The sequence below is a fragment of the Hippopotamus amphibius genome, chromosome 14 (genome assembly GCF_030028045.1).
Source record: "Hippopotamus amphibius kiboko isolate mHipAmp2 chromosome 14, mHipAmp2.hap2, whole genome shotgun sequence".
NCBI lineage: Eukaryota > Metazoa > Chordata > Mammalia > Artiodactyla > Hippopotamidae > Hippopotamus > Hippopotamus amphibius.
Window position 1 is genome coordinate 33930758 of NC_080199.1, and position 22799 is coordinate 33953556.

Below are 22799 nucleotides of genomic sequence, written 5' to 3' on the forward strand. Positions count from 1 at the left end.
TTTTTTTTTAAAGAAAAAAAGGCAGCAACTCAGCAGTACTTTCTCTCAGCACTTTGGGTCCACCTCCTCCTCTCACCCATTTCCCGTAGGTAGACAAAAACAGTGGACAAGAACCATCCCTAACTGGTCTTTGCTCCCTCCTTCCATAGTATTCCTGCTCTTTCCTGATCATCAATCACCAAATATTTTATAATTCAATCTAGTTCTGGATATATCAAGAGTTAGGAGTTTAAAAATCTACCATAAAGGTGAAAACAATGAAGTAGGAAATAAAAAAGCTATCACGTAGATTGTACATACCATGGTGTTCAGAGGATAAACACTAGTCTAAAATTTTATTGTCAAGTATCAGTCGTAGTTAACAGCTAACATATGAGGAGTATGTGCTATGTGTCAGGAGTCTAAGCTCTTTACCTGTAATAACTCATTTAATCCTCACAATGGTCCCTGTGCAATAGGTACTAGTGTTGTCGTCTACTTTACAGGTAAAGAAATGGAAGGACAGGGAGGGTAAAGGAACTGCCAAAGACCGCAGCCAGCACTGGCTGACCTGGATCTAATAACCGGCTTCCTCTCTTAGTGAGGGAGGGAGGGCTTCCTGGATGAGGCAAGATGGAGCCTGGCCTGCGAGAATGGCTGTCCAGGGGAAGAAGCTGGCCTGAGTGGCTGACAAAGCTTGTGTGGAAGGGAAATTAAAATGCAGGTAAATAAGCAACACGTGATCAGACAGCAGACCTCCATAAAAGTCTCAAGTGTACTTGGACTTGACCCTGGGTAAGTGGGAGCCATGATGGGCTCATGAGTGGGAATACATGGTTCAAGCACACACACAAGATCTGAAGAGAGGAACAGACAAAACACGAAATCTCTTTATGAAATTCAAGAGCCAAAATACCATAAGCATTTAATCATCTGATCAAAGCAAGCTGCCTTGAATTCAAACCATATAAAATCTTAAAAACAAAAACTGAACTCTGAGTTCCTTTGTGAGGGTGAAACCTAAATGCAAAGACAGAAGCCCTGCCAGCCGGCAGCCTGCCAGCTGCGTGGCGGGTGCAGAGCAGGGGAAGCCTCACGTGCACAGAGGCACCCCAACCGTCACAGGTGCATCCTCTGAGCCTCCCTTCTGATGCTTCATTTTCAAATACACTAAAGCTTCAAATCAGGGAACTTCTTTTGGGAGATAAGTTTACCAAAACGCTTTATGATTCTAATAAAATACAACATTAATTCCAACAGCTAGTTTTATCAGCACCTTTGAAATCTACTGAATGTAGAATTTCATCTAAAAATATGCTTAAAATATCATATCAAAAAGAACCTTCCTGACATGCTCTCTCCACATCCTGATTTTTGTTTCAGTCTTATCACTACTTCCCATTACCTTATAATATCATTCATTATTGTCCTCCCTATTACAATTTATGCCTAAGGATGGCAAGTCATTGTCCCTTTCACTGTGAAACTGAATCCACAAATCCTAGAACAGTGCCACACACAGAGTAAGAACTCAATAAATACATTAAACTCATTCATTTATCCATCCATCCATCCATCCATCCATTTATTGAATCAAATTTCCCTGCTGTTTCACCTACCCTAAAATACTGTTATTTTTCCAAACTTGATGAACAGAAGTGGAAGCAGTTTGGGGTTATAAAATTCTGTCAGGCTGAATCAGATGTTTTGCAGACTCTGTGGGTTTGTTTTTCAATGCTGTTGTTTGGGAGTAGGGTTTGCATGGGTGGGGTGAAAAACAGGGAGAGAAGTACATTTTGTTATATGAATTTGGATGCAATGTGCCTGAAATGGTCTATTCTATGCGGGTTTGTACATATTCTTGTCTGGAGTAGTTGCTTATAAGAGATGCAGAGTTTAGATTTAAAAGATGCTGACAAGAAAGAAAAGCGACAACTTTTGCTCATATTTTAGAAGAATGTAGAAAGCAAGTGAGTGGGGTCAGTATGGCCAACACTGGCGCAGACTGTGGCTACCACACAAATGGGTATTTATGACTTAAGGACCCCAAGGCTAGGACACACAGTGATGTTGCATTCTCGAAATTGATTTGAATATCCAACTGGGTCCAGAGGCCAAGTCCACGGTGTTTACCCTGAGGGCATGGCATTCCCACTGTCATTACTCCAAAGCAAAGTAGTTCCTAGGACAGGCAATCAGCCTAACACTTCCAGAAGGCACTACAGAAAAGAGATTTTGGACTTAAATAATAATTCCCTCTTTTTGTTGGAGTTTAAAAGAAAGAAAAAAGACCATAATTTCTGACTAAATGCATTAACAACTCCTACATTTCCTCTAGATGCTCCACTGTTGCATCCAATACAATGTGTTAAAACCTCATTTCCATCTTGCCCCCAAACTGGCTACCTTTCCCATTTCTGCTAATAGTTGTACAAGCTCAAGAGCTGGATCTTCTTGCTCCTTCACTCTAATCAACCCCCATGATGTCTACTTCAAATATCTTCTCCTCATTTACATTTTCATTGTTTACAGGAGTTGGCATCCTTATCAAAACACCCATGAACTGCAACCATTGCCTAGCATCTCTACCCCCGCCTCCAAGCTAGTTCTCAGTCAATCCATTTTATATACCACCTCATTACTCCATCTTTCTAAATCTCTGCTTCTAACATTGTAACCTCTTGCACCGAGCATTTGGTAATAATCCTACTACCTAAGAGATAGTTCAAACTCCCCCAGCCAGGATACTGGAGGTACCACTCAAGCTGGTCCCCACCCACCTGTCATCCTGCCTCCAATCTGCCAACCTAGGCTAGACACGCATGTCTTACACTCCCAATCCTCCCCCCAAATAAGTGTAGACCTCAAGAATGGAGGTCTTATTTAACTTTACTCATTGCTTTGCATCTAAAGGACGCTGTAAAATGACTGATTAGGACTTCTCACCTCTGTGCCTTTGAATGTGCCTGTCTTCCTGCAGTGTTTTCCCACCTCACTCAAATCCTTTTATATTCCAGATCCACACTCAAGCCCTACATCTCCCCCAATATCTGTATTAAACCCTTACTCCAGTATGTGATCACCATCATTTATTGACTACATCCTTGTTACTCAGAGTATGGTCCGCACTGGCCCAGCCTGAGAGCGTGCTAGAAATACAGAATCCCAGCCCTGTCCAGACCTAATGAATCAGAATCTGCATTTGAACCAGATTCTAATTTATGTGCACATTGAAATTTGAGAAGCACTTTGTTTAAAGCACTCTAACTCTCAGTAAAGTCTGGGTAATTTCTCACCCACAGCTTCAAAAATTACAAATTCCTCTGTATCTCCAGAACTTCCTTCCTACCCAACCAAGTTCATGGAGCTCATGTCTGACACATACACATTAACACGTTAAAAATTCCTTTGTTTGACCTTCCTATCTTTTGTTAGGACAGGCTTAGAAGCAAATTATTATAATGGGAAGAAACTGGATTTGGAGTCCTAATGAGGGTTCCCACTTGTACTAATCATGTGACCTTGAGCAAGCCACCAAACATCTCACTTTCCATATCTGTAAACTCTGGCAATCACTCTTTCTAACAAAGAGGTTATAAAATTATACAAGGCATTAAGCAAAGCATTCAAATGTTTCTTTCCACTCTCCTCCACTCCCTCTCTCAAAAGCAGTATTTTTCCTTTTTTTATATAGTCAAAGGCCTTAAAACAAGTGTCTTCTATTATTGCATCTAACCCATCCCACTAGTCATTTAAAAGGATATTTTTCCTTGTTTGTACTCTTCTCCAATATCTGTATCTTGGGTTACTATTAGTTTCATCTATCTTTAAGCCCTCTAGAACATCACATTCAACAACATGAAAGTTTAATAAAAATTTCTTCCTAGGAACCAAAGGTTTACATTCAACACCGAACAAGAAATAACTTGTAATGACTTGGTAGAAGAAGTGGTCATTCCATTTGTTGTAAGTCTTAGTAAAGGAATTCTTAAAGTGTCTCTGTGCTTGAGTCATTTCTTGGACTTTGCTTTTCTGAGGCACTATCTGATCCCGCAGGAGTTTCGTCTTACTGGAATTAGACTGTGTTATTTATTGTTGCACTTGGTGCTCTGTGTTTACCACCTGTTTCAAACACTCCAATGGCTACACTGATAGCAGGACTTTGAGTGATGCACTGAAAGAATTCTTCTTCTTTAATTCAATAAGCTAGGTCATATGATTATAATTTATCTTTTTGCTTATAGTTTGAGCTTTAAAAGAGGACTTCAAATGATCAATCATTAAGGTTTTATGTATGATTTAATATATAATAATCTAAACTGAAATGAAACTATAGATATATTTATATAAAAAGATTTATAATATATACGTAAATAATTTATAAGCACTCATTCCCAGCCAAGGATGTTTGGAGGAGGTTTCATGCCGATGCTATAAAGGTCAAAGTGTGGAGTATGATCCTGAATGACTTAGATTAGTAGGGTTTTACAATCCACAGCCTTTGACAGGAATGTTCCGTCATCATGGCAAATACAACTGAACATTCATAACTATCTGTGTGACAGTCGTAAAACCTACAAAGGCCTTTATGTGTGCATATCAATAAAATCCAAACACTCTGTTATTTCCTTACTAGACAGGGTGAAAAGACCATACATGTAGCATATTTCTTCTATTCTAAGGCACACACGTGTCCATTTAACATCCCTAAAATAAGGAGATCTTAAAGTCACTGATCTTAGATGTGAAGGCACACCGTAATAGTATATCTATTTGAAGTTACTCAGTTGACAAACTAGGGGAATATTTTAATTATAACATAAAGATATTTGCCATGTATCAAATGAGGTAATATCCACCACACACACAAATCCATCTGGGCTATAGCTGGCCTGGTTAAACAGCAACCCCGGCAATTTCAGTCCCATAGCACTAGAAAGATATCAGCAAGTTTCTAAAGGTTGTTCAACTCTGTTTAGACAGTACAGTGGAAGCAGCCCAAGCTTTGGAGGCTAAGACACCCCCTGAATTTAAATCCTAGCTGTGTTATTTGCCCAAGATAAGCTAAGCAGGTTACTCATCTCTCTTGACTCCCCTCATTTCACGTATCGCAAGCAAAATAGAAATGGCTGGCTAGGCTGTTATTAGGTTAGAAATAATTAATGTAAAACACCTGAGAGATAGCACATATCCAGTTTGTCTAAACCTAATGGAGTATTTCTTAAATATTCTGGACACTCTAGTGGAGTCATGCCTTCACCTATTGATATTCATCAGTCCAAAACCATCGTTCCCTTAGAGTTGTAAACTATGAATCACTGCAATGCTCTTTAAGACACAAAAGCAAACACTAAGACTGAAGAATGCTTTTTTCCAACTTCCCCATTTATGGTTTTAAGAACAAGGTAGAAAAAGAGTAGGTCTTGTTTCTCTTCTACCCATCCAGGATTCAGAGTCTGTACATAGCACGTATGAAATAGTCAACAGATGTGGCTGACAAGCCACAAGATAAAAGGCGTATGGATGAGAGAACTCAGCACCCCTAGGCTAAGCCTCACGTACCAGCCCACCCACCCTCTTCAGCCCATTAGGACCGTGCTGCTTATAGATACCCCAGCAGCAGTAATCTTTGGCTCCGGCAGCTCAAGGCTTATATCAGTGGATGTCAGTCTTTATGGGATTTTTTTTTACCCTGCCTCTTTCTCGTAAGCAGAATGAAAAAGAGAATGAAAAATATGAGAAAGGACACAGAGCTCTGTTTCTTAATCTGGGATCAGCATGCTCTAGACACCTATATTCAATCATACTATTCCTATTTCTCCTTCAAGACAAGGACCAAGCCCTTCTTGTGAAATGAATTCTTCACCAAAATAAACAAGGATCTAGGGACCCTCAGGGTCTGGTGCCTCACTCTTTGAAGCCTTTTACAAATTTTCACATATGTTCTTAGTGTGTGTGCATGTGTGTGCTCTACTGCACACTTTTGAGATGAAAATACATTATACACAAAATAAAAGCCTGAGCTCCTCACCTAATAGAGGACTTTCCTTCTCAATATTAAGTCAAAAGAAGTCTAGTAACATGTCAGCCAAATTGTCTACGCAGACATAGAGTCTTCTGAACATTATTTCCATATCTCAGTAAATGTGAAAGAAAAAATACAGGACAAAAACATTGCAAAAAGTCCAGCAGCCATCAAAGTTATTATAATGCAATGAAACGGTGAAATGTAATAACAGTGATACTTGATATTTAGGGATTTCTCCCCAAATTGCTCAAAATACACAGCACAAACCCTTGTTAAATTGATAGCAGTTAATGCAAACAGAGCTTAATTCAAAGCAGCTGCTTTTTCCAGGCCACCAAGATCCCCCACTTTTTCTTTTAAGAAAAACTGGCTTACCTGAAGTATATGCATTAAAAATACAGTTTTAATCAACTTCTTTTGAATGGAATTTTATTACACTATCATATGCATTTAATGTGGCATGTGTACTTAATTTACACAGCAAATGTATACTGTTTCCTTAACATTAAATGTTTCTCAGTAACACTTGGAACATGTTTTCTTAAGTTTACTGTGTATATTTGGTCAGTAGTATCTGAAGGAATGGTATTAAGCTCTTAAGAAAAAGTGACCATTGCCCTGGCTCCTGGTTCAGTAGGGAAACTCAGAAGGTATGTCTCTGAAAAATGGTGCATCGGTCCATCAGCAGCCAATCCCACTTGGGATGGCCGCTCAACAAGACAAATTACACCAAGATAATTACCCCCTAAAATATAACTACTCCATTAACCTAAACTCTTTAAAATAACCAATAAATGATCAATATACAACTTTTATACCTATTCAACATTTGATGGCCAGGCTCTTCACTTTAAAAAAAACTGAGCTATCATGTTATGTCAAAACATCAGCATGAAAGTGTACGTCCTAGTTTCTTGATGTGTTTCACCACATACAACTGGAACCAAATAATAACCAAGGCTTATGACCTCACAAACAGTGCCTATTGCTATCTATGACTTTTCAGGTCCAGAGTTTAAACTTCAAATATTTTAAAGAATATAATCAAAACATTTATGCTATCAGCACAGTAGCCTTTTGATGAACAACACAGATGGAGATGCCCAAAAGGAACAGCTAACTTTTCTATCTGGGGGAAAACCTAGCTGCAGTGTGCATTTGAATTCTGTAAACATTATGAATACAAATTATACCCCCCCAAAAAAATTCATAAGGTCTACAAAAGCCTTTTAGAGAAAGGCATCTAATCTGATCTTGCCTATCTAAAGGATAACTACCTCACCTCTTCTAAAAACCAAAATGATAAGAATTTTCACAGAAGTGAAGGAAAAATGGGATGAAAGAATGAAACCAATAAACAAAGTTTTGGATTTGGATTTGTGTTGTAGACTGCTTGTGGTTTTATTTATTTATTTATTTGCTTTTTTAAATATGGAAATAAAACCTTTTTAAGGAAATAAATCCAAATCAAACATTTATAACATTTCATAAAATATACAGAAAATTGAGGTCTCAAAAAGTTAATAAAATTATGTCGGTCCCATATAAACAAGAGCAAGAGTAAATAACTTATGTATATGTTCTCTGGCTTGCAGCTTTGCTATTCTAACAAAATGGACAAATTATAAAAAGCTGACTAAACATACATGAATGTCTGCTCCTTGAAAGAAAAGTCTAAAATGGCCAAAATTCTCATTAAAAAACAAAGAGCCTATAGCCATTCATCACAATTTAAGTAGCTGGGAGCCAAATTTTTCCTTCCATGTTCTTCTACAGGGCACACATACCTTCACTTCATAGGGTCAGGAATCTGAATTATGGAAATGATCACAACTGATAATTCAATACCATTTACTGAGCCCTACTATATATATGTCAAACACTACACACTTTACATACTTGACTTTATGAAAATCATAACAGTGTCCTGGCAGGATAGGACTATCCCCCAAATGGTTTTATGTGCTAAGCTCTAAGATATTAGCAATTCCATCTGTCTTATTCACTGAGAAGCAAAGGGATCCAGGGAGGAAAAGTAACCTGTCTAAGGTCATTCAGCCACCAGGTGACTGAATGGGATGGGATTAAACCCATGTCAGGCACCTAAGTCCCTGCTCTTGTTAAAATGATTATCTATTCATGACAATTGATGCACATCAACTGAACTATTTCATCCTGGGTGAGAAAGAAACTCAGCCTGAGGTGTACTAGAAACAGTTCAAATGGACTGCTAAGAAATCGTCATGCTTCTGTGTGCTCACCTTCTTCAAATGGTTTTTGTCATGCCAGAGTCAAAGGTAATTTGTGACTTTTCAAATTGGCTTTGGTGTTTAATGCTAGGCAAAGGTAAGAGGTACCAAGGCAGATGGCTTGACTTTAGAAGAAACAAGGCTTACTGTAAACTTGTTGGTAAAACTTCTTATTAAAGTAACTTTAATGACTTCTCATTAAGTTACCTCCACTATTGGTTCCCGCTTTTAAAAATTTCTATCCCTTGCCCTTGAGCTTCTACAAGATATTCCAACTACCAATGTAACCACTATATTTTTCCACCCAAGTCTTAAGCATACATTTAGATTGGGGATGATAGGAAAACACTAAAATGTTTCTAAAACTTCATATAAATATAAGCATGGAACATCCCTCAAATGTCAGTTAAAAACAATATTAGTATTTGTCATTTGACCTCAGCATAAGGATTAAAACTTCCACCAAATACTCTGGAAAGCACATGGGCCCAAATTCCAATTTTAGTTTCACTCACACAACTGAGAGGAAACACTCATTCTTCTTTTAAACAGTATAAGTTTTAGATGACATTGTAATATTCTGGAAGGATAAGTAAAATGCAATTCAAACCAAGTTTAGTGACTGCTTTGCCAGATCTGCTTTGCAATTTTGAAAGATGAGGAAGAAACTGAGGAAGACTTAGCAAAAGAAAAATTCAGTTCTCATCTTCAAAGCCTGGAATCTAAAAAAATGGTACTGATGAACCCAATGGCAGGGCAAGAATAAAGATGGAGATGTAGAGAACGGACTTGAGGACACAGAGGTGGGGGGGGGAGGGGAGGGGGGAAGCTGGGATGAAGTGAGAGAGTAACACTGACATACATATGCTACCAAATGCAAAACAGATAGCTAGTAGGAAGCTGCTGCATAACACAGGGAGATCAACTGGATGATTAGTGATGACCTAGAAGGGTGGGATAGGGAGGGAGACTTAAGAGGGAGGGGATATAGGGACATACGTATAAATACAGTTGATTCACTGAGTTGTACAGCAGAAACTGGCACAACAGTGTAAAGCAATAACACTTCAGTAAAAAAAAAAAAAAGATTTCCAGGATATCTTCATAATTAAAATCTGATTTTCAAATAAGTATTTAACACCTAAGGTGTCAGGAACTAAGGAGATTAAAGGGTAATGCAATATCTCTGCCCTCAAATAGTTTCAAGTCTAGGCAAAAACTAGATGTAGATAAAAACAAGAAATGCTTTGAAAGCCCAATATCACCTTCAATTAGAAGTGTTTCCTGATTAAAAAGTCGAAATGACTGTTCATCTCTATAGTCCCAGAGAGCCCTGTGCATTTAACACAATGTATTCTAACTGAACTCAGTTATAATGTGAGCCCCTTTAAGGGCAGGCCTCTATCTTATTTATATCTGTGTAAATACCAGACGCAGAGAATATACTGAATCAATGCTTGTGGCGTGACTGGCAAGTGAATGAAACCAAAATGTCCCCATACTGGATTAAATGCCACTTTCTACTCTGTAGCTCCAGAAACAGATGTAAGCACACGCACCTCACATGTATACCCTTCACTCAAATAATTAAATCAGACCAGAATATAGCATGAAATTCAGGGAAAAACAATGATTAACATCTTCAGTTATTAGTGAAGCTCTCATTTTCAAAAATGACTGACAGGATTACAGATATTACAGTGCATATAACTGTAAACGTTTGATTAATTCAACATAGGCAGCCCTACAGATAATTAGGTGGGAAAGAAGAATCTCTTCAACAAAAATATCTCTTTGCTTTAACCCTCTGCAAGACCATGTCATAAAACAAATGCTATCTGATTGTCCTCCCCTGAACTGACTCCTAACAACTGCTAATTAAGATGAGCCACCAAGTGAGATTCTTTGGAGCAATGAATTTAGGATGGGTTACTTTTGAAGATAAAGGTCCTGGCCATAAAAGTCTATAACATGAAGTCTCACCCTGCAAGCCAACACAGAATCAGGCGCTCATGGCTCTTTGGCTTTGAGGGAGTGGGGAGCTGAGGAAGGAGAGCTGACATCCAGAAACATGTTGATCTATTGAAGAGGTAAATTAAGAACTAGAAATGCAGGTAAACAAGTACCAGATAAAACTTCAGTTATTCTACAATTTGTCCCTGCCACTCATATTTCACCACCTTCTTTGCAGCTAAGCAGACTCTTAGATATTCAAACTTTGCAATTAAAGATCATTTGAAAATATAACCATATATTTTCGCTGCTGGCCTTAAACAGGACCTCGCCAACCCAGAAGAATTAATGTCTCCCTTTCAGTAACTACCTAACACCAGAGAATGAATGCCATAGAGATGTATGTGACATAGTAAACTTCCTTTCTGTTTTATTCTGTTCTAATTACTTGGTAGGAAGGGAGGGAACATTTTAAAATAGTAACATGAATTGACAGGTGGAAGTCCCCATACTCAAGTTACAGATCCAAGTTTGGATACCACTAAGGCTGCTTTTTTCCTTTTCATTTTTTTTTTTTTTTTAAACAGATTAAGACATTGAGAAACTCATTTAGAAGACACATCTGGAAAAAAAAAGTAATAAAATCAGGTTTAAATGAGAAAAAGTTGAAAATTATACAATTCAAAATAGGTATATTTTTACTTACAGGAATAAAAACCTTAAATAAATACACATACACATTCATATCTCAAGTCCAATCTGGCAGACTCTAAAAGAGAACCATCTGGGAACTTGATTCCTAAGACATGACTTAACAGTATTGCTGCAAAATCAAGCACCCTTTCGAAGCTTTAGAGAACAGTTAAATTCTTAAAGTATCATTTTGAGCCTCCTTTGTTTTCACAAGGGAAATATGTTAACACTAATTTTGCTTCCAATTACTGTTCCTTTGGCAACTAGTACATGAAAAAATAACAGATTCTTGATTTCTCTACTCCACTTGATAAATAGATCTTTTTCAAAAACTCAGTCAATAACATTTCAAGTCACATTTTATACCTAAAATATTAATACCCTAAATAACAGAAGAGTAAGTGTGTACTAAAAACTACTTTTCTCTTTGCGTGACAAATATTGTGTTCAAAAGCATCGCCATCCTCTAATCATGATTATGAACAGAATGTATCTAAGGAAGTGCGAAAAACTGGATTGGAATGGTAAGGGGGCGGAAAGAAAAAACATGTTTATAATCTGCTCAAATTCTCAGCTTAAAAATTTCAATATACAATTTGGTTAGAGCAATGGTTTAAATACAGGACTTTGAATCAAAATGCTAGATACAAAATTAATACCTTTAATGTTCAACTCTACCTTTCTGTCAACTTCAGTTCCTCCAATACAGGCCATCTGGGCTTCTCTGTTGAGTTGCTTTCCACAACGCGGGATTGTTCTGTACCTCTTAACAACCAGATGCCACCACAAAGGCCACGTCACTTGCCGTAGGAGCTCTGCAGTGTGTGTGGCGTGGCCGTGTCGGCACCGCGCTTGCTCTCCCACAGGCCTTTTATAGAAAGTGTGTAGGGATGGCTCTGTGGGAGTCACACCTGCTCTTCTCTGCAGACTGTGTGTGACTCTGAGTTCAGTATAGGTACTTGGTAAATGGTTAATAATACGATGCAGTTAATCATTGGTGCAGAAACTAAATTTCATGGCCTCAGTAAACATCTCAACTAGGATGAGTTCAACCTCAATCTACCATTCATGGGGGCGAAGTCACCAATTTGCTTACTACCCTTACGGGAAGAAAAGGAGTAAAGATACACTTATCCATTAAAGTCAGGAATGTCAAAACGAAAACTATCAACTGACTTTTATATACATGTTGTCCCAAATAAGTGGAATCATTCAAACGCGTTTGGAAAAATTCAAACTGTTACTTCCTTCAAATAAAATAATTCAGTTAGAAAATTAATATGTATAATTACAGAAATACAAAGAGTACCCTAGCTTATTTAACAAGTGAAAATTATCACAAATTAGATGGTAAATCTCAAATTACTGGAAATTAAGATCTGTCGTTAGGGTCTGCATTATTGACGTGATTCAACAGCAGTGGGTCTTTCATTGCTTCTGCTCCATTCTCACCACACACAACAATTCTCCTAGGCTCTGTGTGTCATCTATGTGTTTAATCAAAAAAAAAAACAAAAAAAACCTCACATTTGCCAACATGTAGTTATTTGCTCTCACTATGTCCTACAAACAGGTATCTCAGATGACACGTGCAGCAAGACCAACAGCAGGTCTGTGAACTGTTAATGCAGTATCTTAGGGGTTGAACGTTGATAGAGCATTTAAAATAATAAACAGTTTGCCACATCTCTGCTGATTCTAACGTACACGGGTGGGCAAGATAACGTCCAAGTACTCACACCCTGCTGCACGCTCCAATTACAACAAGCCTTTCCTTTACATGAACAAACACAGGAACACCGAAATACGTGTATTATATGAGTACGTAAAAGGTTACATTTCAGCGACGTGTGAAAGTGTGTGTGTCAGTATTCTCCCTTCCACATGATTATCTTGCTGGCAGAGTGGAAATCTAAAAATTCGAAGTCAGGGCCTCTCAACCTCAGCACGACTGATATTTGCGACCAGAAATTCTTTGTCATGGGGAAAGAATACCCTTCTTAACTAAGTAACCTTCTCAGCTAAAGGGTATTTAGCAGCGTCCCTGACCCCCTCGATGGCAGCAGCACCCCCATCCCAGCTGTAGCAACTAAAAGTATCTCCAGACATTGCCAAATGCCCCCACCGGCCTAACCCACACCAAGTCCTCTCATCTACAATAAATACAGGACGAGATCTTCGACCTGGAGAAGCCGCCACAGTACATAAGAACTGAAACTGAAGAGAAATGCATTGCTATTTCCTCAGGAATGACTTGCTTTCCTTCACACCTGCTTCCTTTTATAAAAATGCAATCTCAGGGCACAAGAGCTCTGGCCCACACGTTTCAATAAGCCATGTGCCAGCTTCCTCATGTCTCCACCCTGCACTTCCTTTGCAGCAGCCCCAAGGTCCCTGCGCTCTTTGGCCCAACAAGACAGAACTGTGAGGAGCGAGGCTCTTAATTAAGAGCGTCGCGGTCCTCGCACAGGTGTTTCACCAGGACTACTTGGACACATCTCGCTTTTATGCACTTGTGGTTTCCGCTGAAACACGTTGCTCTGCATACTTCCTACTACGGCTGTAACGACGTGACCTCCCAGTTTCAGTCTGTCAGTAATTTCATGTCATTGAAGGCTGAACCCAGATACTGATTTTTCCTTAACACATTAGACCCAACGTCTCGTGAAACAGGCTCCAGGCAAGTTTTGCTCAGGGCAGGCTTGGAACTAGAAGCCAACAAACACGTTTTACTTAGTCCGTAGCCTACTTGAACATCAGCCACAGAGTTTCAAAACAGTACAATTTTAAGGGGAAAAGATATTTGTTCTCAATAGACAGGAACAACTGAAGAAAAACACTTTCAAGTCAAAAATTTCTTTGCATATCAGGTAGGTCTTATGAGAGAATGCTGACTAGGAAAAATAAATTCATCAACATAAGTTATTTTTCATGGAAATTAAACATCACCTTGAATACTGCAGAAGTAAACATGCCATTTTGACAAGGAAACTTAGGATCTCTCAACAATCTTCCAATTAATCAGAAATACGGACAGACTCATCCCTGCTATGTACATATCACTGCCGTGTAGTTCAGAACTGCTTATTCAACAGAACTAGGAGGACATAGATATGAAATGGTTTGTTCATTTAAAAATACATCATTGCTTTTAAAAGATTAATTCTACCCAAGTTTTTAGGTTATACTGCTAAAGACAATGTATACTATAAAAAAATATTCATAGACACGGTTATTCTTCTTTAGAAAAAAATATTGGCCATATTTAAGATTTTACAGTCATTTTTTTAATAACTTTAAAGCTATTACAACACAGATATTAACCATTCACACTTAGTCTTTGAATTGGTAAAAGCTAATTTTTCCATTTCTATTATTTCTAGAGATAGAACAAGGTGTTTATTTTTTTCCCTTGGAAAAATGCTAATTAGGTTTAAGAGCCACGATAAGGAGGAAGTCATTATTACAGAATTAAATCATTTTCCTGTCACATTCATCTGGTAACATGAGTTCACCCTGATTCACTGAAAGCAAATTTAGATTTATAAGAAAAAAATCTCACAAGAGTTTAAAACCAGATTTCCTGAAACCAGATACAAACAAATGGCTTTCCCATCTAAAACACAACGCAAACACCTGCGCACATGTTTTCACAACCCCCTCCCCACTTTCACTTTCTCATCCATACTATTAAAAGAGCGAAAAACAGGTCATTTTTAGAAATCAGCCACAATTGACAGAAGTCATCAGTGGCATATGGTGGTCCCAGGCACTGCTACTTTCCAAATATTAAGTCTCTTTTATCACTGTCCCATTCTCATTTTTATGTTAGCAATTATGTCTTAATTTCAAACAATTTTTACTCTGTAAGCTAGAATATAACCTCTCCATTTTCCTTATAAATACAGTGAGCCTCCTCACATTAGCAACCAAACACTACCATGCTGGACAAGCATTAAGATATGAACCACCATTTCGGTTCATACAGAGACTTAAAATAATAACATATCATGGTCTCGATTACAGACAGCTTCACCCTCATGGACTGTGAGCTATGTCTTAAATGGTCTGTTTTAGAATGCAAACAGAGGAAGACAGAGGGATGATTTCTCAGTAATCAGAACGCTCAGGAATTACTTACACTTAAGCTACAAGCCCTAAGTTTAAAAAAAACATATAACAAACCAGTCAAACTTACTTGACAGTGACTCGATTTGACAAATCCTGTAGATCCCCAGGATGGAAAAGCTGGGCTTCTTTCAATCCAATCTGTTCACAGGCTTTCAAAAAAACATTTATATTATCCTGTGAAAAGAAGTGGAAAGCGGTTGCTTAGCCGAGCTCTCTCTCAGACAAAGGTTACCAATTTTTATGATATAACTTCCAAGCTTCAAAGTCCAATTACAGCCAGCACAAAAGGAGGAAGCAAGATCAAGGCACTCATGTATTTTAAAAAAATTAATATTAACACATGGGCACATATAGCCTTTCAGTTTTCCAGAGCATAAACGGCACTGCTCTCTTATGCCGGGCATACACTGTTCCTGTGATCTTTGTGACTGGCACGTTAAACATTACCTGTTACAGGACAAGTGCCCGGCCACTGAGCAGTAATCTACACTTTGATGTCAGCTCTGCTCTGCAAACAAACGCCCTCTTCCCAGCTTTGCACGACAAGCCTCACCTCTCCTCTTTAAAAATAACTCCAGCTACTGACATGCACCCACCCAGAAACTGTTGGCAAGGAAGAAAGAAGAGGAGGAACATTCTGTTTCTATGATTACAAATTACAGAACGACTGTGGAATACCACACCTGAAATCTGGGTTTGGTTGCTGAGCCGGCTCTTGACAGACAGGGAAACCACACTATGGGACCCAGGAGAAGCCCAGTGTTCACTGGTGGAACCGCAGAGTTGAGGTGTGGTCGTTACTCACGCCCCGCACCTGCCTCAGGAACCGCCGCCACGGCATGAAAATCTCGGTGGCCCTCCTATCTAATTTCAAACCCCAAATCCTCCATTCACAAACCCAGGCGTGCCATTCACGTAAACAGCTGCACCAACACTGACAACAGAGACACACATGGGGTGGGCAGAAGTAGCTGGAGCGTCTACCTTTACTCTGCTTCGAAAAAGAAAACCCTTTACGGGGTTGAGCTGGTGCAGGCGTCATGTGACTCTTCACCGTCACTTTGCTGGGTTCTCAGGCAAGAGAATGGCCTCCTGGCCTGCCAGCCCAGACTGGTCCACTCACACCTGCTGGCCACGCCACATCTGTGGGGTGAGCCTCTCGGGCCCCCTGATACCTCACCTCCTTCCCTAACAGGTGGCTGTGATGGTCCCGAAGACAAGCTGCCATGTAGAGAGAGGCAGTTGCCCTCTTCCCTTGTTGGGAAACTCATCCGCAGGCAGAAAAGGCAGGCTGGGATGGCAGAGGAGGAGGGAATGATAGAAGGGGAAAGGAAGGAAGGTAAAGAGGCTAAAGTCAACAGCTTGGATTCCTGGTGAGTGAGGGGATTTGGGGAAAGGAGAGGCAAATGTATGGCAGAGAAAAGCAATGCTTTTAGGGAACTCAGGGACATTAAAAAAAAAAAGAGTAGATAGCCAGTGGGAAGTTGTTGTATAACAAAGGGAGTTCAACTCGAGGATGGAAGATGCCTTAGAGGACTGGGGCGGGGAGGGTGGGGGGGACTCGAGGGAGGGTGGGGGGGCAGTCGAGGGAGGGAGGGAATACGGGGATATATGTGTATAAAAACAGATGATTGAACTTGGTGTACCCCCAAAAAAATAATAAATAAATAAAATTAAAAAAAAAAAAGACCGGTTTGTAGTGGCAGGAAGTTATTCTAGTGCACTATCAGTAAAAGGAAGGGTGAACTACCTAGCTGAAAGCTGCAATCCATGATTCATTTTGAATAAGAGGTCAAAGATTAAAGGAACTTAACTCAAAAGTTGAACAGCTCAATGGAAGGCATTCAATCTGACATTGTGGTAAAAAAAAAGGGAAATTGTAATGTATTGGCAACATGCCGGGAGGGGCAAAAGTGATCATTTTGTTACGCTCACATAATTTTTAAAACCTACACTATCTAATTACCAAATGATTCAAATTAATGGTTCTAAAACTCTCAGAGAAGCAGACAAGAATAAATGATTTGTTGTACCAGGACCCCAAATCCTACAGGAAGTAAATCCCATTTCAAAAAGGAAAAATAATTCATTAGGAGTCTTCCCACAAATTCAATTTGCTTCTGAATGTTTAAACTGTTATAAAACATAAGTTAAATTAAAAGTAAACCCACTGAGCTGACGCCAAAACAATTCTTCACATATTTTAGAAAAACATAATAGCATTCATCCAGTTGACAAATATGTACAGATGGATAAGGACAGACACACCTCAAAACCCATCCAAGTATTTAGAAAGAAACCACTTAAAATCTAAAGCGACATTTCATTCAAGACAAAGAAAAACATATAATAAATATGATTAAATTCTAGTTTAAAATAAAGCCTTTATAATAAAAAGCAGAATCTTGTAAACAGTTCAGTAATGGTCAAGTTTAAAAACAGACCAACTTTATGAACAAAGTCACAAATGGCCTATACAGCAGGAACAGGTTGTACTAAGATCAGAATTGTAACCTAAATCATGCCTGCTGGACTTGAGCCCACAGTAATTTAGTTTTTGTAATTCAAAGGACCTAGTCAGAGAGTTGCCTAAGGGGAGAGACTATTATTAAATAAAATTTTCATGTCTGTTGAAACATCAAGAAGCCACGCCCAGCTCAACATATTAATAGGGAAGCCTTTAGTCCTTATTTAGTGGAATCATTTTCGCTTGAAACTAATAAAGATAAATGAAAGTGAAAACAAAGGACAAGCCTAAAACAAATCTTATCTCTTTGATCTGGTAGCCAGGACTCCAAGTTAGCGCTGCCACTAACCAATTGTGTAGCTTTTGGAAACATGAGTCAACTTTTCTGGCCCTACTTGCCTCATCTGTGAAATGAGTGGTTTGTAGATCTGTAACCCATTACCAAGGACAGACACCTTCCCTCCCTGCAAGCTCCATGGCCCAAACCAGCACACAAATTCTCAGCCCAACCTGCATAAAAATCTTCCAATCACAAGCCTGAACTAAACAACTGCCATTCCTACACTCTGAGGACCAAAAGTGGCTTCTCAAAAAAGAAATAGACAAAAATAATAATAACAATAATAATCCCTGAAGATCTGCAACAGCTCCTTTTAGTTTTAAGTTTTTCTATGACATGAATAAAACCAGACACTATATAAACAGAAAAGGTTATTTTCTGAAGATTTTCTTGTTCTGTCCAATCCCTTCTCCATCCCTTAGCCTTGAATCAATTATAAGGGCAGTCACAACAGGCGTAAGGTGGTGGGAGCCAGTGTAAATGAGAGATTAATGAATCAGGAATGGTACTTGCTAACAACTGAGGCAAGATGAGGAAGCTACAAAAATTTACCAAGATTCCCAGGTTTATATTAGTCTGTCGTAATACCTCTATTGGTTACCTACTGCTTCAGAGCAGGTTATCCCAAAGCCTAGCAGGTTATTCCAAAACTTAGCAGCTTAAAACAATAGACATTCACGATTTCACAGTTTCTGAAGGTCAGGAATTTGAGAGTGGCCTAAGTTGGATGGTTCTGGCTTGGAGGTCTTTCATCAGACTGTAGACAAGTTGTCAGATGGGGCTACAGTCATCTGAAGACCTTCTGGGGCTTGAAGGAGACACTTCCAAGGTGGCTCACTTATAGCTGGCAAGTCAAGGCTGGCTGTTGGCAGAAGCCTCAGTTCTTTACCAAATGGACAGCTCCATAGGGTTGCTCGACAGAGCAAGTGACCCAAAAGAAAGCAAGATGGAAGCTGCAGTATGTATCTCATGAGCTAGCTTTTCAAGTCACACTTCATTACCTCCTCAGTATCCTGCTGGATACATAGGTCAGCCCTATTCAAAGTCAGAAGGCCTACACAAGGACATAAAGAGCAGGTGGTGAGAATCAATGGAGACAATTTGTGGATGTGGTAACACAGTTCACTTTCTGGCCCCAAGATTCATGTCCCTCTCACATGCAAATACACCAACTCCCTCTCAAGGCCCTAAGAATTCTCATCCTTTTATAAGGTGAGCACAAAGTCCAGAATCTCATCATCTAAATCAGATCCAGGTGTGCAGGAGTTCCTCAGGCGTAGTTCCTTAAAGACAGCTCTTGAATACAGTTCTCTGAACTTGAATGCCAGTGAACTAAAGCAACAAGTTACCTGTCCTCCACACACCCAACATACAATGGCAGGACAGGTGTAGGGCAACCACTAGACACACTCAGATCAATGTGTGGAGAAATGAAAGGCACACTGATCCACAGAGACTCTGAAATCCTGCAAAGCATAGGTTGGCAGGTCCTTCATGAGGATTCAAAGCCAGGGAATACTTCCTTCACTTTTTGCTTCACTTTCTGGACACTTGGTTCCACCTTAAAAATTATCTTTCCATTTCCTTGGAAAGTAGCTTGTGTTTGCAGATGTGTAGCTTTCTCAGTCTGCTTCCTGACTACAGAAGTGTGGGGGACCAAAGGTCTTTTTATTTTGTAATCCTTTGTCCCTTTCAGTCTAAGTTTACAAAGTTTCTGCAAATACAATTCCCTCAAAAATACCATATGTCTTCTGTGAGTCTTACTGGACTTCACTCCATTAGACAAAAGCCGCAACCACAAATTCCTTCAAGACAAGCCCTTTTCTCCCTTGGTCTGCTGAGATGACTGAGGGACACCACCCTTAAGCTTCTTAGAAGCCCTACTGCTACACTGACAGATTTCCAAGGCACCATTTTGTATCTTTCTAAGATGTTAAGGGATTTTACAGCCACACCCTCAGCTTCATCTTTAGACCACCTTGTTTTTCTGCCAGTGCTCTGAATTTGATCTCTGCCTGAAAGCCATTTCTCAATTCTTTTTTTCTGAAAAAAAAAAAAAAAAAAAACATTAACTTAAAAACACTGATAATTCTCAAAACAGCAATTCCTGTGACACCTTGTGTGTTCTATTCTACCTGTCACTTTACCTCTCACATTTTACTATAATCAACGAGAAGAGGCCAGGCAGCATATTAACACTCCACCTGGAAATCATTTCAGCTAGAGCAGCTAGTTACTTAGGTACCATTCATAGTTACAAGAGAGTGACTCTCAGGTGAGAATCACTGGGGCCACTTTAAAAGCTGGCTACAATACTTGGACAATAAAGAACACAGACTAGGCATTAATTTGGAGTAGAAAGATAAACTGTTGTAGAGATGTTGAGCTTCAGATCTTCACATCAAGATGTCCAGTTAATAGTAAATTCAGTTTGGAGGCCTATGTGAGAAGTTTTCGACCTTAAAATATGGCTTAGGGAATCAAGCACACATTGGTAGTAGCTGAAATTAAGGATGTAGATGAGCCCTCTGAGGAAAAGCAAAGCAAATGAAGGACACCAATATTTTCAAAGCACTTTAAAAAAATTAGCCATCAGAGAGATCAGAGGAAAAGCAGAAGTGAATAGCGTTATGGAAAACAAGGGAAGAGAGAGTTTCAAGAAGGAAGTCAGATGGAGCGACAAAGAGCTCCAACAAGGCAAGGATGAAAACTGTCCAAAGACTTTGACCATCAGATGGAGAATCCTCAGTCAGCGTAAACTCCAGGGGCCCAAGGAGTAAATAAGTAACACCGAAATCAGCCATTTACTATAAAGCAAGGATTACCCCAAATTCAAAATCTGCTCCTCAGTGCCACCTGATAGCCTTTGTCTCCTATTTGAGTTTCCCATCACCACCCAAAGCTACCATCTCCAGACCCTCCAGTGCTCTGTTTCTGGAAGGAGATGAGTGGAGAAAGCAGTCTCACTCTCCTTTTCCTGCCCCCAAATGTAGGACCACGTTCTACTTCCTCCCAGCATTTTCCAGATTTAAACATGAACACAAGTAGACATTTCTGTAGAGCTTTAACTCCTCTCTAGCTCCATTATAAATCCTGAAAAGAGCGTTTTGAGAAAGTGACATGAGGCCAACATGAGTATTCTAACACCAGATCCAAAGGCAACATAGCGCTTTGGTAACACTTCATCCCCAGAGCCTTTCATCCCATTTTCCTTCCAAAAGCATTCATCCAGTAACATATTATCACATCAGCTAAGCAGGTTTCCGTGCTCTTTTATCAGAGATGGAGGTAGCTGGGGAGCATGTCAGGAGCCCAGAGTTGAATTAATCAAATTTTAGTAAGTTCTTATCAGTCAATATTTTGTTATTTTACTGTTGTCCTCATCCCATTCCCCCACTCACTCCCACTTCACCCCATTACAAGGTAAATTCTCCTTAAGTATATACCCTAAAAAATTGAAGAGATTTTCAAACAAGTATATATACATACACATTGAGAGCAGCACTATTCACAATAGTCAAAATGTGGAAAGAGCTAAAATGTCCAATAACAGATAAACGGATAAACAAATTGTGATACATCCATACAATGGAATATTATGCAGCCATAAAAATGAACTTGACAAAAATAATAATAATAATGAACTACTTTTACATGCTACAGTGTGGATGAATTTCCAGAACATTGCACTAAGCAAAAGAAGTTAGACATACAAAGATGGCATGCTCCACTTATATGAAATATCCAGCATTGATAGAGCAGAAGCAGAATAAAGACAAAATGCAGATTGCTGGTGTCCAAGGGGGAGGGGGAGGGTGAAACGGAGAAAAACCACTTAAAAGGAATGAGGTTTTGCTTGAGAGTAATGGAAATTGGGGTGGTTGCACAACACTGTGAATGTACTAAATGCCACTGAATTGTTCACCTTAAAATGGTTAATTTTATGTTACGTGAATTTCACCTCCATAAATCATGGTTTAAGAGGTGCTTGTACAAACTCTACCCAATACTCTGTAATGACTTACATGGGAAAGGAATCCTTTTTTTCCTTTCGATCTTTATTGGAGTATAATAGCTTTACACTGTTGTGCCAGGTTCCGCTGCACAACAAAGCGGATCAGCTGTATTCATACACAGATCCCCACATCCCCCCGCCTTGAGCTCCCTCCCACCCTTCCTAGCCCACCCCTCTAGGTCGTCACCAATCATGGAGTTGATCTCCGTGTTACACAGCAGCTTCCCACTAGCTATTTTACATTTGGTAGTGTATAAATGTCAGTGCTACTCTTTCACTTTGTCCCAGCTTCTCCTCCCCCCCCACCATGTCCTCAAGTCTATTCTCTACATCTGCGTCTTCATTCTTCCTCTGCCACTGAGTTCATCAGTACCATATTTTTAGATTCCATTTATGTGTATTAGCATACCTTATTTTTCTCTTTCTGAATTACTTCACTCTGTATAACAGAATCTAGGTCCATCCACCTCACTACAAATAATTCAATTTCACTCCTTTTTATGGCTGAGTAATAGGGAAAAGAATCTTAAAAAGAGTGGATATGTGTATAACTGATGTACTTTGTTGTATACCTGAAACTAACATAATATTGTAAATCAACTATACTCCAATAAAGATTAAAAATAAAATAAAAAGCTGCATTAGCATTTCCATCTGAATTTTAGAATCAGCTTGTTAATTTCTACAAGAACTGCAAGAATGTTTACTGAGACTGTAGATAAATTTGGAGAAAACTGGCATCTTAGTAATATTGAGTCCTCTAATCCCTGAACATGATATATATCTACATTAATTCAAGTGTTCTTTTATTTCTCTCAACAATATTTTTGTAGTTTTCAGTGCACTGTACTTGCACATTTTTCTGACTTGCTCCTATGTATTTCAAATTTTTGATGCTCTTGCAAAAGGCATTTTTATAATTCTAATTTCTTAATTTTCATTGT

At 39.1% G+C, this 22799-nt stretch overlaps 1 protein-coding gene across 6 annotated transcripts in view; it reads right to left on the minus strand.

Annotated features, from left to right (window-relative positions):
- The window catches only part of LMO7 (LIM domain 7), a 193826-nt gene that overhangs the window by 74161 nt on the left and 96866 nt on the right, over nt 1–22799 (minus strand). For 5 of the 6 annotated variants that reach the window (XM_057707242.1, XM_057707248.1, XM_057707240.1 and 2 more), the window contains one exon: nt 15101–15207. In XM_057707242.1, coding sequence (XP_057563225.1) covers nt 15101–15207 — 107 coding nt within the window. Of the gene's footprint in view, nt 1–11580; nt 11658–15100; nt 15208–22799 lie in introns of those variants that run through there. The other variant, XM_057707245.1, reaches the window with a different exon arrangement.